The sequence below is a fragment of the Grampus griseus genome (genome assembly GCF_964374135.1).
Source record: "Grampus griseus genome assembly, chromosome: 8".
In the NCBI taxonomy this organism is placed as follows: Eukaryota; Metazoa; Chordata; class Mammalia; order Artiodactyla; family Delphinidae; genus Grampus; species Grampus griseus.
This window is the reverse complement of record NC_139002.1, coordinates 39,512,253-39,532,307: the sequence shown is the minus strand read 5'-3', so window position 1 is coordinate 39,532,307 and position 20,055 is coordinate 39,512,253. Positions and strand designations below refer to the sequence as shown.

Here is a 20,055-nt window from a genome sequence, read left to right as displayed (position 1 = left end):
CAGCAAACTTGGCTAGCACACCAAATCCAGCCTACCTGTTCCTTACAGCCTGTGAGCTAAGAATGGTCTTCACATTTTGAAATGGGTATATTTAAATGGTTATATAAGCACCTACATAATATCCCCAGTTTTGCCTCTTGGCCCGCGAAGCCTAAAATATTTACTCCCTGGCCCTTTAAGAAAAAAGTCTGCCAGCTCCTGTCTTAAATAAAAGCAGTGTCTGTGAACTCTTAGCCAACAATTTATTACCATGCTTTGGGATGTTACTATAGCAAACAAAATATATCTAAAGGGCTTGTCTGGACAAATTGTTGAGAGTCAAGAGGTCTATGCATCAGAAGGAAACAGAAAAATCCACAGGCTCTTAGGCACAAAAGTAAAGGACAGGAGGATTTGCTGAGCAAACTTGAAGAGCAACATAGCTTTGGAGGTAGAGGATCAAGAAATTTATCAACCAATCTACCTGGGAAGTCCCCAACTCTCTGTACTTGACCTAAGCAGGAACTGATCATTGTTGACTTGTTTCCATCATCTGTGACAGGAAGAAGCAGATCAAAAGCATGAAGCCACAGTGCCAAGGCTAGCCACAGCAGGTGAGGCATTGTTGCTGTGAGAGCTGGGGAAAGAGGGGGGTTATAGGAAGAAGCAGCCACTGAGGCCTGACTCTGCTTGCTGATGTCTCCCCTGACAAATAACCAGTGGTGTCCAGAAACAAGCCAGGCATTCTACACCAGATGCTGGCTCATTTGATCACAGCAGGAGCCCCCAATTCTGCACCAGAGGACCTCACACACCTACAGATCCAGTCTATGCGAGGTCCCCTATCCTCAGAGAGCAGTGGCAGGAAGGGAAGAATAGTTATACAGTTTTGACTACTGGGTCAAATAAATGGACTCTTGTCCTGGATGTCAAAAAATGTTTAATTGGATTAGTTTCCTGTGGATGGCTCAAAAATAAGGCAGACAGGGGGTATTACACTGAGTGCCAGGAGCTGTAAGTCTTCTCCATTTTTGTACAGATATAATTTGGAGGCACAAGTCAGAATTCTTACCTAGAGATATTCAGCCAATTATGTCAGTTGTAGCAGCATCACAAGCATAAGAGAACATGTTAAACTGGCCTACATAAAAGGTGCCCCCAAAATGTTGGCTCCCCCCGCTGCAAGGTTTAATAGAATCCCCTCCATCTCTCCTCCTCTACCTGGCCTGATGGGGCCAGGTCTTCTCTTGCTCACTGCTTTAAGGTCGGCGGGGAGGGGAAGGTTGCCACCAGCTCTATCAAATCTGGAAGGGTCCTTTTGTCCCCAGTACAACCATGTAGAGTTTGGTGCAGTTTTTCCAGGGGAAAGTGGGTGGATTTCCACTGCCCATCCAGCAGAAAGGAGTTTTACAGCTGGAAGTTCTTTCCTTTTTAAAGTCAACTACCAGAATATTAGTGCTTTTACTGCTTACCATTCTTTCCATTATTCTTGTTCTATTTCCCTAGCCTGTTATTTCTTCAGTAAGCCCTTCTAGAGGTGTTACTATGTGTTAAGTGCTGTACTTAGCACTTCACAAATATTAACTCACTTTAAAGCCTCATAACAACACTTTGAGGTAAATATTATTATCTTCATCTTACAAATGAGGACACTGAGGCACAGAAGTCAAAAGAACTTGCACAAGGTCCACACTCAGTAAGTGGTAGAGCTTAAATACTTTAAATCATGAATGAAATACCTATACACACCATGCCATTACTAAACAATTCTTCAAAGACAGCATAAATTGCGTCACCCAGTTGCTGTCATCAGGAACACAAACCTGCCAAGGCTGATTTCAGATTTCTCGCCAAAATGTTCGTTTCTAAATCTCCTCTCGTCAATTAAATGATTCTTATTACGTGCACAGAGGTCTGAGAGCTTAATCTATTATGTGAAGAAGCAACAGCAGAGGATGGGCCTAGACATGATCATACTAAGCGAAGTAAGTCAGAAAGAGAAAGACAAATATCACATGATACCACTTACATGTGGAATCTAAAATACGACACAAATGAACTTATCTACAAAACAGAAACAGACTCACAGACATAGAGGACAGATTTGCAGCTGCCAAGGGGGAGGCAGGAGGGGGAGGGATGGAGTGGGAGTTTGGGGTTAGCAGATGCAAATTATTATATTGATACACAGGATGGATCAACAACAAGGTCCTACTTCATAGCATAGGGAACCATATTCAGTATCCTGTGACAAACCATAATGGAAAAGAATATGAAAAAGAATATGTATATGTACAACTGATTCACTTTGCTGTACAGCAGAGATTAACACAACATTGTAAATCAACTATACTTCAATAAAAGTTAAAAAAAAAAGAAAAGAAGAAGCAGCAGCAACAGCAGAGATGAGTCCTGGAGCAGAATGCTTGGCTCCGTGACTGGCTGTGTGCCCTTAGGTAAGTTACGTAGACTACCACGCCTCACTTTCTTCAAAGGTAAAAGGGGGAAAATAGAGTTATAAGTACATTTACCTCCTGGAGTGACTGTGACCAGCAAATAAGCTAATTCATAGGCAAAGGCTCAGAATGGTACCTGACACACAGGAAGTGCTGAAAGCCGAAACAGAATATTAACAAAATACAAAGCTATTTTCTGTTAATTGGAGAGGACATAGCACTCCAGCAAGAAAATCACTGGGTAATAAAGGCAAAAGGAAATGAATGACAAGTTATTCAAATTTTCAGTGAAAATACTTGTAATAATGCTGCACTGACTCCACGACTACCCCTTGGTCTATTTTTCACTTTTGTACATACGTGACTAGCTGAAAATAAATCTGTTAGACTTCCAGGGCTTCCCTGGTGGCGCAATGGTTAAGATCTGCCTGCCAATGCAGGGGACATGGGTTTGAACCCTGGTCTGGGACGATCCCACATGCCACAGAGCAACTAAGCCCGTGTGCCGCAACTACTGAGCCTGCGAGCCACAACTACAGAAGCCTGCACGCCTAGAGCCCGTGCTCCGTAATAAGAAAAGCCACTGCAATGAGAAGCCCGCACACAGCAATGAAGAGTAGCCCCCGTTCGCAGCAACTAGACAAAGCCTGTGTGCAGGAATGAAGACCCGACACAGCCATACATACATACATACATAAATAAAATTTTTTTAAAAATCAGACTTCCGTAGCATAGAGAAATGTATATGTTGAATTCTGGATAATTTTTAATTTTTTCAGATGTTCCTTTTTGCAGGAATTCACTGCACCAACCTTTGATCAGCTTTGGAAGTCGTAGGAAAAATGTCTTCTTCCGTATCTGACTCACCTACCACAATCACCTAAGGGGGAGAAACAAAACAGCAAACAGTCTTTGTGGGAATGGAAAATCTGAATAAAAATGCATTAACTAATGTCAAAAAAAGATATATTTTTACAAAAAAGGAGGCAGATACCATGTAAGCAATAACCATGAAAACTAAAGCTCTGCCTAACCTCCCTACTAATGTCACTCTTCATTTACAAATGGTTTTTTTTATACAGCATGTGTGAGCTCACTTCTGCTACCACGGCAGCCTGGGTACCTAAAGGAACATGCACTCAGATTGGTGAATGACTCACACTGGGTCATGTGCGGACAGTGCCCTGTGATTTTCTTGGGTTCTAGGCCATCGGTGCTTCATCTCCAATTTTAAATGAGGTATAAGACTGTGTGGGAAGTACCGGACCTGTTTTTCTGTTACATTTATCCCTGTTAAATACCACTTGCTGCTTTTAAGCCCCATGAAAGATATTTGTCATTCTTGATACTATCATCCAAATTACTACCTACTCCTCTACATTTTGTGTTATCTTGACACTTAATACACACATTTGCCATGTCTTTATCCAACTGATAAAGCCAAAGACAAAATAGTGAAAAAAGCAGCACTTGAGACCCACCCCTACCCAAGGCAAACATTGAACTGTTAATCAAAGACCATTAAATGAAGTTGTCTAAATGGCTATGAATCCCGCCAATATCTCTGCATTTTGTCCATGAAACTATCAGGAGATTGTCTTAAGTGCCTTGAAGGGATCAAATGCCTTCAGCATTCCCCTGATCTACCACTATGTCACCTCAATCAAAAACATGAAAGAAAAAGTTACCATGACTTGCTCTTTCTGAACTCATGTTCTTGCACTATAAAAGAAAAATCTAGAAGGGAAGCTACCTTGTGGACATGATGATAATTTTGTTTTCAGATATGATCCTGAAGCGATAGCAGGCAATAGTTGAACAGGAATAATGAAATGGAGCTCAGGATAGAAGTTAGCACCAGTATACCCATATATAATTGTATAATAATGAGAGGAAAAAACAAAAAAACAGAGAAGAAGTTTTCTGGAAGAGGAGGTGGTCAATTGTGTCACATACTCAAGAGATCAAGAAGGAGTGAAATTTAAGAAAATGCTGGTGGGGCAGTATGATATAGAGCAACGATTCTCAACTAGGTGTGATTTTTAACTCCCCCTCCCATCCCAGAAACATCTGGACATGTCAGGAGACGTTTTGATTATCATAACTAGGGGGGACACCCCAGGCATCTAGTAGGTAGAGGCCAGGGATGGTGCCTGGGAAGTAAGACACATGTGTTTTGAAAGAGAGTAACAGGAGAATCAAGTCCATTCTGGACTCTTCTTGGAATCCAAAGGAAGAGCAGAAGTTTCATGTTAAATCTAGAGCTGAACACAGAGGTCCGTAGACTCAGACCTTGTAGCTTGTCTTGAGTCTGGCTTCAGCCATTAAGACACAAGCCAGAGTATTATGAGAGTATAAGCAACAAAAGGAAGCCAGCAATAAATAAGACCTCTCTACGCACTGAACGCCCATCTCCAATCATAGTTTTCCATGCATGGACTCTTTTGGTTCAACGTTATTATCCTTAAAAATATTACTGGGTACATACATTTATGGGTGTCCAATCATGCGATCCATTATTAAAGAAAGAAAAAGAGAAACCCTCCTCCCACGCAGAAACCCTAGAAGCCCTCAGTCTAGAAAATCAGTAAAGTTCTCTGCAGTTTTAATGTTCCACATTTTTTCTTCTTTTATTTACTTTGCAGACCAAAGAACTGACAATCATAATGTAGGAAACATCAATTGGTACACAATTAGAAAACTTTTTCTCTTACCTCTGAATAATTCTTAGTAGCAACATTTTGGGAGGGCTGCTGTCTTGCAGCTTTAAAGGCTATAATGAAAAAGATGAAACATCGATTATGTTATTCTTAAAAAAGCTTTGAAAAATTTGCACATTTCTTTAGCTGAAGGTTTCCTAAGTCCTATCTGCAAAAAATCCATGATGACTGATTATAAAACCACTTAATATGCTTTAAAATCGGGAGATGGAATTATATGTCTAACTACCAGTCTCATATGATTTCCCGGTTTACTCAAAGTAGTAAGCAGTGTTCATAAATACACCTACACTAAAAATATTTTATAGAAAAATACCTGAAGGATAAAATCTGATCACCTAATGGACTGAACTCCAAATACAGTGAAAGTAGCCCTCCTCAGGTCTGCCTTCTCTTATAGCTGGCAATCTCTTTCCCTGTGGGAGCCACATGGTTCCAGTAAGCGCTTCCTTATTCTCCTTTACTTTGTTAGAAATATTCAGTACCTAAGAAATAGTCCAGAGGGAATGCTAGAAAACAGCCTATCTTTCATTCCGTGATAACCTTCCTATGAATCCTTACATTTTCAGCTTTGTAAACTTGGTTAGAAACATGAAATTTAGTTCATTTTTATTTTTCCTGAGACCAAAACTATAATATTTTGATTTCACAGTAAGAAATATACATTTGGTCTTCATCCACATTTCTGGCACAGAGCCCCTAAAACCCTAATTTCCTAAAGCAATGAGAGCCATCAAGGTTCTTTTTGTTATGTTAATGAGGTAACTTTGGGACCACAACTGAGGAGGGAGGCTGGTTACCAGGGGAACCAACCAGGAATAGAGGGTTCGAACTTTCAGTCCCATCCCCGATTTCTGGGGAGGGAAGAGGAGCTAGAGGTTGAATCAATCACCGACAGCCAATGATTTAATCAATCATTCCTACGTAGCGGGGCCTCCATAGAAACCCAAAAGGAAGGGGGTTCAGAGAGCTTCCAGGTGGTGAATCAAGATGCTTCCACGTGCCACCATGCTTGGACCCCAAACTCGATGAGGACAGAAGCTCCTCTGTTCTGGGCTTCGCCCTATACATCTCTTCATCTGGCTATTGATTCATATCCTTTCATATCTTTTGTAATAAACCAGTAATCTAGTGAGTAAACTAGTTTCCTGAGTTCTGTGAGCCACTCTCGCAAGTTAACTGAATCCAAGGAGGGAGTCATGGGGACCTCTGATTGATAGCCTATTAGTCAGAAGTACGGATAACAACCTGGACTTGTGACTGGCATCTGAAGTAGAGGGGGGCAGTCTTCTAGAACTGAGTCCTTCCCCTGTGGGATCTGATGCTGTCTCTAGGCAGGTAGTGTCAGAATTGAGTTGACTTGCAGGACACCCAGCAGGTGTCTGAGGACTGCTTGGTGGTGTGGGTAACCACCCCCCCTCACACACACACACCCCCACTGGAATTAAGTGCAGATTATTAAAAACCTAGAATAAAATTTAAAGAGCCAATTAGAGGTTTAATTTTCTCCTACGCCTTACCAGTTTCCTAATACAAAAAAAAGGTTTCCCCCAAACTAAACAACAGAGCAAGAGGAGATAAAAAGACAGAGGACTTGAAGAAGTCAAATGCTCAAAGAACCCTACAAAGTCCAAAATTCTCCTAGTCAGAAAACTCAGGAATCTTTCCACCTAGCCCAAATTTATGATTTACTCATTTTTCCTATTCCAGGTTCTATCCCCAATCTTAGGATGTCTACCTGAGAGAAAGGAAAGGCAGAAGCAGAGTTCTTACCCACCCTACTCAATCACTAGCCTCACATCCTACTCTACTCAAAAGGCTGGAGAGGGCAACTGAATGCAAAGGCCAGCAATCGTGACTCTTTCAAAAACTATTTCTGCTCAATCGTTATTCACTAATTGACCCCTCAAACTCTCGGCTCCTGGAAGAAACGAGAGCCTTCCTTTCTTTTTATCCCCAATAAATATTTGTATGATAAATTAACATTATCAGAAAATTAAGCACTCGGTTCTGTTAGGAAGGCAATACATACTGTATTGGGGGTTAAAAGCTCTGGTTTTAGAGTTAGAGCCATGTGGACTCACTAGCTGGGTGACTGTGGCCAAGTTCCTTGGCTTCTTCAAGTCTCGGTTTCCCCACCTATAAAACAGTGTTAATAATACTTGATGCTGAAAATTGTTGACAGGATAAAAAGAGGTGGTTAATGTAATTTGTTTTGGCAAGCGCCTAGATGTAGTAGGTCTTCAAATGATTTCGCTAGTAATAGTGGATGGAGTAGCAGCAGTGGTAACCATGGTATAAATTAAATGCAAAGACAGAGGCTTCTTTTATTAACTTAGTCACTATCCTCTGCAGACAAACTTCAGTGGAAAAGTCTGGGCTGATAACGCTCATTCACAACCGCTGCTGGCTATAAGTGTAACATCTACCTTTCCCAATAAAACTCCAGTACTATTATACAAATCTCTACACTCCATGGAGCTTGTTATAATAGGATTGAACATTTATTTATCTCTTCATTCCTCCACTTATAATACGAACGTAGAAGCTATAGTTTAAAGTTGCTTTTTTTTTTGTAACCAAGCTTCATTTTTTAAAAAAAATTTTTCATTGCTTTTATTTATTTATTTACATCTTTATTCGAGTATAATTGCTTTACAATGGTGTGTTAGTTTCTGCTTTATAACAAAGTGAATCAGTTATACATGTACATATGTTCCCGTATCTCTTCCCTCTTGCGTCTCCCTCCCTCCCACCCTCCCTATCCCCCCACCCCTCCAGGCGGTCACAAAGCTGATCTCTCTGTGCTATGCGGCTGCTTCCCACTAGCTATCTACCTTACGTTTGGTAGTGTATATATGTCCATGCCTCTCTCTCGCTTTGTCACAGCTTACCCTTCCCCCTTCCCATATCCTCAAGTCCATTCTCTAGTAGGTCTGTGTCTTTATTCCTGCCTTACCCCTAGGTTCTTCATGACATTTCTTTTTTTCTTAAATTCCATATATATGTGTTAGCATACGGTATTTGTCTTTCTCTTTCTGACTTACTTCACTCTGTAGGACAGACTCTAGGTCTATCCACCTCATTACAAATAGCTCAATTTCGTTTCTTTTTATGGCTGAGTAATATTCCATTGTATATATGTGCCACACCTTCTTTATCCATTCATCCGATGATGGACACTTGGGTTGTTTCCATCTCCGGGCTATTGTAAATAGAGCTGCAATGAACATTTTGGTACATGACTCTTTTTGAATTATGGTTTTCTCAGGGTATATGCCCAGTAGTGGGATTGCTGGGTCATATGGTAGTTCTATTTGTAGTTTTTTAAGGAACCTCCATACTGTTCTCCACAGTGGCTGAACCAATTCACATTCCCACCAGCAGTGCAAGAGTGTTCCCTTTTCTCCACACCCTCGCCAGCATTTGTTTCTAGATTTTGTGATGATGGCCATTCTGACCGGTGTGAGATGATCTCTCATTGTAGTTTTGATTTGCTTTTCTCTAATGATTAATGATGTTTAGCATTCTTTCATGTGTTTGTTGGCAATCTGTATATCATCTTTGGAGAAATGTCTATTTAGGTCTTCTGCCCATTTTTGGATTGGGTTGTTTGTTGTTTTGATATTGAGCTGCATGAGCTCCTTGTAAAATTTGGAGATTAATCCTTTGTCAGTTGCTTCATTTGCAAATATTTTCTCCCATTCTGAGGGTTGTCTTTTCGTCTTGTTTATGGTTTCCTTTGCTGTGCAAAAGCTTTTAAGTTTCATTAGGTCCCATTTGTTTATTTTTGTTTTTATGTCCATTTCTCTAGGAGGTGGGTCAAAAAGGATCTTGTTGTGATTTATGTCATAGAGTGTTCTGCCTGTGTTCTCCTCTAAGAGTTTGATAGTTTCTGGCCTTACATTTAGGTCTTTAATCCATTTTGAGCTTATTTTTGTGTATGGTGTTAGGGAAAGTTGCTGTCATCCCAAACTTATAGTAACTATAGTTAGTACTCCATGGTTATTTTGTCAGAGACCATATTAAAAAGTCAGTTCCGTTTTTCAAAAAAAGGCCAATGTTGGAGTTAAACTGCAAAACCATTGGACCAAATCAACTGCATAAAAGACAAATTTAGACTGATTTATAGAAACATCCATTATCATGAGTTAATTGTAAACACTGTCACTAATACTAACAGCAGCAGTCATTTATTGGATTCTTTCTAAGTGCTGTGCTCAGTAATGGTTATGCATAGCTCATTTAACACTTATAACTACTCTGGGAAGTTAGTACTCCTCCTCCAGTGGGAGGACACAGTGAATAGGTCATACATTTATTTAATTGAAGTCTTAGAAGGAAAGAAAAAGAATAGCACAGAGGTAATATCTGAAGGGATAAGAGCAAAGGATTTCTAGAAATGATAAAAGGCACCAATTCACAGTTTCATGAAACCCCATAAATCCTAAGCAGGATAAAAAGAATCCCATATCTAGATTCATCATAGTTTAAGTACAGAACACCAGAGACGGCCAGCCGGAGGAGAAACAGATTACTTCAAATAAAGCAACAAGCTAAACTAAGAGCTGATTTTTATTTATTTATTTATTTTTTTGCGGTACACGGGCCTCTCACTGTTGTGGCCTCTCCCGTTGTGGAGCACAGGCTCCGGACGCGCAGGCTCAGCGGCCATGGCTCACGGGCCCAGCCGCTCCGCGGCATGTGGGATCTTCCCAGACCGGGACACGAACCCGTGTCCCCTGCATCGGCAGGTGGACTCTCAACCACTGCGCCACCAGGCAAGCCCAATAGCTAATTTCTTAATGACAACAATGGAAACCTGAAGACTCAATCTGAGTGATTAATTCTGCCCACTGGTGTCAAGGAAAGTTTCACATAAAACAACAAAGCCATGATGAGAAAAGGCAGTTTGGGCTAAGGTAAAAGGAAGTAATTTACAAAGTCTATGCCTCTGTGTTGCACACTGACCACCTTTTGGTAGTTTAACATGGAAGTGTTCATATTTTACTCACGATCCTTTTCTAACGCCCTCTGTTTTCTCTTTTTTTATAATACCTCATATATATATATATATATATATACATACAAACATTTCACAAAAGCCTACTATGTGCCAGGCTTTTGGCTTTCCTTTTTTTTTTTTTGCTGTACTGCGCGGCCTGCAGGATCTTAGTTCCCCAACCAGGGATTGAACCCGGGCCCTTGGTGGAGTCCTAACCACTGGACCACCAGGGAATTCCAAGGCTTTTTGCTTTTAATCCCCAGAGTAATCCAGTATGGCAAGATTATTCCCAATGCACACGTAAGCAAACTAGGAGAGTGAGTGAGTTGTCCAAAGTCACAACGCTTTTTACACGTTAAACTCATCCCAGATCGTTTACCGTGCTGCCTTTTTTCACTTCCTTTTCCCTTCTCTGCTTTTATCTTACACCTTCCAAGAATGTCACAGCATCTTTCTAAATGCCATTTTCTAAAGGCAACAGAGACAATATACTTCTAAAGTCAAAAGATAAGGATCTCAGCTGGCCCTACTCAAGTACTGAATAATCCTTGAATAAAAACATAGCAGCAGAACTTTTGATAAGAAGGTTCTTTAAGAATCATTTAATAGAGCTGATGTTTTTATCCATTCTCCAATGTCATCTGTCATCCAGAAAATATTGAAAACTTCCTCTGATGGAGTCACAACTCACTTCCTTCTGAGGCAGCTTACACCATCTTTATGTTGGTTGATAGATTATTCCGTATAATGCAAAGACTTCTCTACTGAGAGCCAGTAGCTCAACCTCTAATCTTCTCTTGCTCTGGAAACTAACAGTAGAGTGGTTACCTACTCACTCTGAAGGCCAGAGAATGTGGGATCAATTCAAGCTCTAGAATTTACTAGTTGTGAGACTTTGGGTAAGTTGCCTATCTTTTCAAAGCCTCAGTTCCCTTTTCTGTAAAACAGAGAAATAATAAGTGCCTATCCCACTGAGCTGTTGAGAGGCCTGCAGTAATCGTCGCATAAGTATTAGCTATTATTAGTACTATTAGTGGTTTTATCAACCTAGGGCAAATTACTTAGCTCAATTCCCTCTTCTATAAGAGAGGGAGTAGGTGAAATTGTTCTTAAGCCTTCCAGGTCCACTTTATCACATAATAAACTTAAATCTGTGTGTGATTAGCTTTTCCATCTATCCTCATTGGGTTGGTAGTTCTTAACCTGGAGCCCACGGATAGGCTTCATGGGGGTCCCTGAGCCCTCTGAAATGGAATACAATTGCATATGAGTACTTATTTAAAGATAGGAGACATAGCTTTCAGAATCCATAACTTAAAATAGATTTAAAACTACTGTCTTTAGAACTATATAAATCAAATCTATTCGATCTTTGATATAACAGAACTTAATTTCTGTAAAGACTTGAATTTTTTCCCAGGTTAGATATCCTAAGTTCCTTCTATCAAATTTTTTATATTATATGGTTTCTTTTCTGAATGATCATATAAAGTTGACATCTTTCTTGAAATACGGTTTCAAAAGATGAGCACAGTATTCTTGGCATGATACATCCAATTAGTACGAGGGAGAACTTCCTTGCTGTAAAGAAGCATTACTTCTATTAATAATGCTTAAGGCACCGTTAGATTTGGACAGTTAGATCAACCTGCACAACCTTAGTGACTTAAGTCTTTCTTACTTGGTTCCCGACTAATATCATATACTTCTCTGAGCAGCTGTCCTTTTGGACATAAATACAGTTTATATTTACCCTTGATAAATTTCATCTTGTGAGATTTAGTCCAACTCTCCAATCTGTCAAAAATTAATCTCAAATAATAAGATAATATAAATAAAATACATATGGATATACTCTGAATGGTAGGGAGAAAAATATATCACCACCTATTTTAACATATATTTTAAATCTGACTTACAACTTACAACACAGATCTGACTTACAACTTCCTCTGATCTCATAAACTGTAATATTAAAAATAGTTTATAAATTTCTATATTAAATTATTACTAAAATAGTTTATAAAAATAGGTTCCCTTAGTTTGAGGCTAATTTTTAGACCACAGCAACATACACAAAATCAATTCAAAGAATCCTAACTATAACTTCCCTTAAATGCAGCTCACATGACTCTATACTAACAGTAGAGATGGACAAAAGCAGCATGAGGAAAGAAAGTTTACAGTACATTAAGGAGCAGTTCCTTCTCTCTTAATCATTGTTGATACACTGACCAACTGCCTTTTCCATGTCTTAGTGATCCCTCTATAAAAGGGAAATAACCAAATTTGTCTAAAGTGGGATATAAAAATTAATTTTTAGAGCCCACCCTCTTCAGTAGCCTCCATGAATGGCAAAGGTCTTTTAAAGCAGCATAATTTATCCTGTGATTCAACACAAACCAGTAAGGTTTACTCATGGGCTTTCCTGAGTCTTCCTGTGTTGGAATTTATAAGTACCTGCTAGGTGATCTTTTGCAGTCTATACTCACCATCTATAATAGACATATTTCTAGATGTTGACGTAGTGGCCTTTGAACTTCTGCCTCGAGTAGAAGTCTCCAGAGCAGCGCCTGCTGTTAGAATAATGAGCGGTCAGTAAACCAGTCCATCAGTGGCTAAGGATTTTTTTGTTTTTTTTAAAAAAAAACACCACTAAATAAAGTTATGTCAAAACATAGTTTATGTGTAAAATGTCAAACATATATATAAGAAGAAACATCTGGAGTCTGATCAATCAATTTTCAGAGACTATTCTTAGGCCGCACTTCGTTCATATTGTTCCAATTACAATGTAAGGAAAAAATTTATAAATGTAAGGATAATGAAAACAATTATCACTAGAAGATGGGGATTTCTCTCCTGGGAGATTTTTAACTAAAGTACTACCCACTTTAACAGCTTAAAATTCCGACAGATAAATATTTAATAGAAAAATAATTTAAAACTATTCCTAGGGATGGATTTCTATAATGCATCAGGAAGTCACTGGATGACTATCTCCTATTATTTGGCCTATTCAATGACAACAGTATCACATTAGACACAATGATGGCAATTATTTTAATGATTGCTTTAAAAAATCAAATTGTGTAGGGGCAGTTTTCAAAAATAATAATTTTTATAACCTGGAGTTTTCTTCCTGCTGTTAGTGGGCATTAGCTAGACATTTTCCTTAAGTGTTTGCCTCACTATTACTTTGTACATGTGAGAGTAAACATGTCTATTAAATGTTCCCAATGTGTGAGAAGCACTATGAAATTCTTTAAAAAAAGAACGTGTTAAGAACTATTCAAACTATATGTGCATGTGGCCATTCAGAATTTATATATGTGAAATGTACATGTTGGAACTACATTAAAGACCATTTTTATGCATTGTAAAAATAAATTTTTAAAGGACTGTGTAACTCAATTCTGCCAATATGAACACAATTCTGAATTTCCCACACAACTACCAAGTGTGAATGTGTAAGAAAGACTCAGTGCTAACCTCTTCCTCTCTGAGATCCTCCTCTTGACACTGGATTCTGCCCTCTTCCTCCTCTCCGGCCTCTTCCTCGGCCTCTTCCTTTGTTGGCTGCTGCTGTGATGCTGTCATCAGAGTCATCAGCCATCTGTTCTGCCAAATCTATACTCATAAGGTCATCAGCACTAAAGGCGGAAGCAGCTTCCTCTGACTGAGATCTGAGGGCTCTGGCCCTACTCATGGCCTAAGAGGGATGACAAGAGGAAAATACAGATCAGTAGACAATGCAGCAGCCTAAAAGTCATTAATCCAGCCACTCAGATGGACATTTCATATTGCCAAACTGTCTAAACTATAATTTTTCACTAATCATGCTAAAACATGTAAAACAGGAGAAGCTCCCTCCCCCATCAATCAAATTCAGTGCCTACGATTTGTTAGATCAATTTACAATACTACTGATACCTGTAAAATGAGACCTTTTGAAAATGTGTATCAGGAACCATAAAATTTCACAGAATCAAAAGTTTCAGAACTGGGAGGAATGTTGGCAATCGCCCCTAACGCAACACCGCCATTTGTAAGAGACTGTCATCATTTGAGATACTTTGTACAATGGGCTCTTGATAAATAACAAGAAAAAAAACTGGAGGTCGGTGGGGAGCTGGAGGCTGCCGCGGGCAGCCGGGACACCTGGCTTGGCCGTAACCCCGTCCGGGGCCTGGTGGGACCGCAAGGGCCCATGGCCAAGCCAGCTCCGTTACCTCTGACTTACAAGGATGTGGCCGTTTATTTCTCCGAGGAAGAATGGCGGAATCTAGAGGCACGGCAGAAGGAGCTTTACAAGCAAGTAATGAGAACCAATTATGAGATTCTTGTTTCTCTAGTGAAGAACCAATTAAAGTAACGGAATCTATAGAGAAAGAAAAATAATCTTGTGTCATGAACCCCGTGCCACCCCGAAAGAATGTTCCAAGCATCAAGATCACATGGATGTGGACTTCCCTGGTGGCGCAGTGGTTAAGATTCTGCCTGCCAATGCAGGGGACACGGGTTCAAGCCCTGGAAGATCCCACATGCTGCGGAGCAACTAAGCCCACTCACCACAACTACTGAAGCCCACTCACCACAACTATTGAAGCCCACGCACCTAGAGCCTGTTCTCCATAACAAGAGAAGCCACCACAATGAGAAGCCTGCGCACAACAGTGAAGAGTAGTCCCTGCTTGATGCAACTAGAGAAAATCCACATGCGGCAATGAAGACCCAACAAAAGATCAAATGGATACGAAGTGGTGTATTAGTGTGGGTTTGGTTTGCATTTCCTTCGTGGCTAATCATGTTGAGCATCTTTTCATTTGTGTATCTTTTAGGAGAAATGTCTATTCAAATAGTTTGCCCATTTTTGAAGTGGGCTATTTGTCTTTTTATTGTTGGGTTATAAGTGTTCCCTATTTGTTCTGAATATCGAACTCTTATCAGATATATGATTTGCAGATATTTTCTCCGTTTCTTGGGTTGTCTGTTCCCTTTTTGATGGTGTCCTTTGATGCACAAAAGTTTTTAAGTTTTGATGAATCAAGTTTATTTTTTCTTTTGTTGCTTGAGATTTTGGTGTCATATCTAAGAAGTCATTGCCTAATCCAGAGTCACAAAGATCCACTCCTATATTTTCTTCTAAGAGTTTTATGGTTTTAATGCATATATTTAGGTCTTTGATCCTTTTTTTTCCCTTCTTTGATCCATTTTGAGCTAATTTTTTTATACTGTGTGATATAGGGATCCAGCCTCTTTTGCATATGGATATCCAGTTGTCCCTACACCATTTGTTGAAAAGACTGTTCTTTCCCCCATTGAATTATCTTGGCACCCTTCTGGAAAACCAATTAACCATAAATGTCAGAGTTTATTTCTGGATTCTTGATTCTGTTTCATGGATCTACTTGTCTAGCCTTATCCCAGTACCACACTGTTTTAATTACCATTGCTTTAGGATCAGTTTGTCAATTTCTGCCAAAAAATAAAAAAGGCAGATGGGGTTTGGGGATTACTGTCATCTAAACAGTACTAAGTCTTCCAATTCATGAACATGGGATATCATTTCATTTATTTAGTACTTTTTTTAGGACTTTAAAAATTACTTTCAGCAACATTTTATGATTTTTTTATTGTGCAAGTCTTATGTTTCTTTTATTGGATTTATTCCTAAGTATTTTACTCTTTTTGATGTTCTTGTAAATGGACTTGTTCTTAATTTTTTTTTTTTTTTTTGCGGTACGCAGGCCTCTTACTGCTGTGGCCTCTCTCATTGCGGGGCACAGGCTCCGGACGCGCAGGCTCAGCGGCCATGGCTCACGGGCCCAGCCGCTCCACAGCATGTGGGATCTTCCCAGACCGGGGCACGAACCCGCGTCCCCTGCATCGGCAGGCGGACTCTCAACCACTGCGCCACCAGGGAAGCCCTCTTAATTTTTTTTTGAAAAATAGTTTTATTTTAAAAGATGCTGAGAGTTCAACCCAGATGAAGACTGAGAATAGGTGTATGGATTTATATTTTTTAATTAATTTTTGTTGGAGTATAGTTGCTTTACAATGTTGTGTTAGTTTCTGCTGTACAGCAAAGTGAATCAGTTATACATATACGTATATCCCCTCTGTTTTAGATTTCCTTCCCATTTAGGTCACCAAAGAGCATTGAGTAGAGCTCCCTGTGTTATACAGTAGATTTTCATTAGTTATCTATTTTATATATAGTAGTGTATATATGTCAATCCTAATCTCCCAATTCATCTCACCCTCCCTTCCTCCCTTGGTATCCATATGTTTGTTCTCTACATCTATGTCTCTATTTCTGCTTTGCAAATAAGTTCACCTGTACCATTTTTCTAGATTCCACATATAAGCGATATTATATGATATTTGTTTTAGGTGTATGGATTTAAATAAAAGATAGTGATTCCTTTTTTCATGACACTAAAAAAAAAGAAAAGAAAAAAACTCACCAAAAATAGCTGCTATCTCTGGGTGATGAAATTTTAGGGTGCTTTTTGTTTTCTTCATTATTATTGAATATTTCAAATTTGCTACAATGTACGTTTTCTAAAATATTACTTTTGTAATCAGAAAAACATAAGCAATAATCTCTTACAAATATATAGTAAAAAGAATTAGGTAGAACAAAACAATTGAACACCTGGAAAATAATAAAAACGTGAGGGCCAAGATTTTAACTTAATAAATTTTAATTTGATAAGAAACTGTCTAGAAAAGACAAGTTTGAGACTTAATGAAATATCCTAACTCTGAAATGAATATAGATTTTCTGATTAAAAACAGAATAAGAGCAATGCTGCCCTGATGTCTTCCTTTAAACCTATCAAAATGTAACAAGGAGAACAAAAATTTTAAAAATAGCTTTTTGAATAAAATTAGAAAATTGCTCCACCCACAAAACACAAAACCTAGGAGAAAGAGTTAATGGGTATAGTGAATATGTGGCCTAGCTAAGGGAGAAAGTTGAGAAGAGTTTCAGACAGTGTAGAGAGCTCCAAAATTGATCTACCCGTGCCAAGAGGCCATGACAACAGTCTCTCTTGCTTGGAATGACTAGTTCTGGGTCTAAGAACAGGCATCTAGAGCTTTTCTAAGCTCTGTGTGGTGCCATGAAATATGGAGAGACAGGGCTAGATGAGGAGATAAGCACAGAGCAGGCAGGGCAGAAGCAGGAGTGCAGCGGGTGGGGAGAGGTGGAGGTAACCCAGCTTCACGCTGATGAACTTGCTGAAGTGAAACAACAGCTAAGTCACTACGGGAACGGCTCAACATGGCATTACAACTCCAAAAGAACAAAACTTTAGGGAATACAACCAAAAAGATACAAAGAAAAAATAGTTGAAAAAGATTTCAATTCATCTTTCTTGTCGCAGATGAAGTACAGTCAGTCATAATTTTCAGACTCCGTATATGCAAATTCACCTACTTGCCAAAATTTATTTCTAACTCCTGATGCATTTGTGGTCATTCATGGACACGTGCAGAGAGGTGCAAATTCTGAATCGCCTGACACACACCTTCCCAGATGAGGTCGAACAAGGCGACACTCAGCCTTCTTTAAACGAGTATCCTTTTCACACTACGTTTAGTGCTGTGTTCACAATTTTGTGCTTTCAGCTGGGGATTTTACTTTTAAAACGGCCCCCAGTGTAGTGCTGAAGTGCTGTCTAGGGTTCTTAAGTGCAAGAAGCTGTGATGTGCCTTATGGAGGAAACACATGTGTCATATATGCTTCATTAAGGCATGCACTGAATGGGCCACAAGTTCAATGCTAATGAATCAATGATATATATTGAGTAAGGTCTTAAAACAGAAACACACATGGAAAGGGTTATGTATTAATCAGTTAACAAAAATGTTGTAACCAGTGGCTGGCAGGAACCTATTCCTATATTTCCCCTAGGAGCAACAGTTCAGTGTTCACTCAGTGTTTACAGTGACTTTATAGAACACAACTACCATGAATAACAAGAACTAGCTCTACATTAAAAACTACATATACAGGGACTTCCCTGGTGGCACAGCAGTTAAGAATCTGCCTGCCAATGCAGGGGACAAGGGTTCAAGCCCTGGTCTGGGAAGATCCCACATGCCGCAGAGCAACTAAGCTCGTGTGCCACAACTACCGAGCCTGCACTCTAGAGCCCATGAGCCACAACTACTGAGCCCACGTGCCACAACCACTGAAGCCCGTGCTCCTAGAGCCTGTGCTCCGCAACAAGAGAAGCCACCACGATGAGAAGCCCGTGCACCACAAGGAAGAGTAGCCCCCGCTCGCTGCAACTAGAGGAAGCCCGCGCACAGCAACGAAGACCCAATGCAGCCAAAAATAAATAAATAAATTTATAAAATAAAATAAAAAAAATATATTTAAAAGAAAAAAGGAGATCTAAATTAGATAATAAGGTAGATCTAGCTGATACATGTTGAACTCTGTACTCTGAAAATAAACAATATACTTCTTTTCAAGACCCCATGAAATGTTTTAACCAATATATAATGGGATGCTAAGAAAAACATCAATCCTAAATAGTAAAAGGAATATTATCATACTTTCTAATCACAATGCAATAAAATTAGAAATTAATAAGACAAAAGCCTGGACTCCAAACTGCAAAACAAAACAAAAATTGTAGAATACCTAGAAAATGATAATAAAAATACTGTATACCAGAACACATGAAACAATTTTAAAACGAATTGTTAAATTAAAGCAAAGAAAGGAGAATGGAGGGGAAAAAGATGTAAGGAGAATTAAAAGAATTGTGATAAAACACTTTGCTCAATTCTAAGTAATTTGGAAAATAAATGACCTAAACTGAATCAAAAAAAGCTAGACAGTCTCAACAGACTAATTAACAACATTTTGAGAAAATTCTTAAAAGAACTACACTCCTGAAAAGGATCACAACCAGAAAGTTTCACAGGTAAATTCTACCAAACCTTCAAAGAACAGATGATTCCATGGCTATTTCAATAGGAACAGAGCATAAAGAAAGAAAGCTTTCAGCTGGTTTTTATAAAGGCAGCATAACATGGTACTGAAAACTGACAAAGGACTGCATGTACAAAAGGAAAATTACAGTATCTTACTCATGAATATCAAAGCAAACAAAAGGAATCCCGGGGTGCATGGAAAGACCAGTACACCTATTATCAGGGGCTTCACAAAGTGATACTAAGGTTGGGTCAATAATAGGATAGAAAATAATATAATTCACCATATTAACAGAACACAGGAGGAAGAACCCTGCATGCTTATCTTCACAGATGCCAACAAAGCTCTTAATTCATTACCCATTCTGGATTTAAACAAACAAACAAAAAACTCTCAGGAACAAGTGGATACTTCTTTTATATAACAAAACGAGTGCTCTTATAAACCAATTAGAGAAAGACCAATGCCCTAGGCAAAAGAAAAAAATATTCTATGCAAAGAACATGATCAGGTGTTTCATATAAATATAACTTATTAAACATAAAAACTGCTCAGACTCACTAGTAATACAAGTAGTATGAGTTAAAAGCAACAGTAAGAAATAATTTCTCACCACTTAGATCATAAAGATCAAAAGATGTAGTAATATGTCATGGCCGGAAGGATGCAGGGAAAAAAGCACTCCCTAATACTATTGGTCGGAAGAGGAACTGGTGCAACATATTTGGAGTAACTTGGCAGAATCTAGCAAAATTTAAAACACACATGCCTTTTTATGACTATTACTTCTTTGAATGAATTATCATCATTGCCAAATTTCATACTTTGCCTTTGTCTAAATACTACATCTTCATTTTAGCATCTCAAACATTATACTCAGATAATACTTCATCTTTCTGTACAACAGACTGTGGACTTTACTGGTATCTTTGAACT

At 39.0% G+C, this 20,055-nt stretch overlaps 1 protein-coding gene across 1 annotated transcript in view; it reads right to left on the bottom strand.

Annotated features, from left to right (window-relative positions):
- The window catches only part of MRE11 (MRE11 homolog, double strand break repair nuclease), a 64,388-nt gene that overhangs the window by 3,447 nt on the left and 40,886 nt on the right, over positions 1-20,055 (bottom strand). The window contains exons 15-18 of the mRNA XM_082660219.1: positions 13,653-13,872; positions 12,653-12,736; positions 5,150-5,208; positions 3,248-3,315 (exon numbers count right to left, since the gene is read on the bottom strand). Coding sequence (XP_082516345.1) covers positions 3,248-3,315; positions 5,150-5,208; positions 12,653-12,736; positions 13,653-13,872 — 431 coding nt within the window. The remainder of the gene's footprint in view (positions 1-3,247; positions 3,316-5,149; positions 5,209-12,652; positions 12,737-13,652; positions 13,873-20,055) is intronic.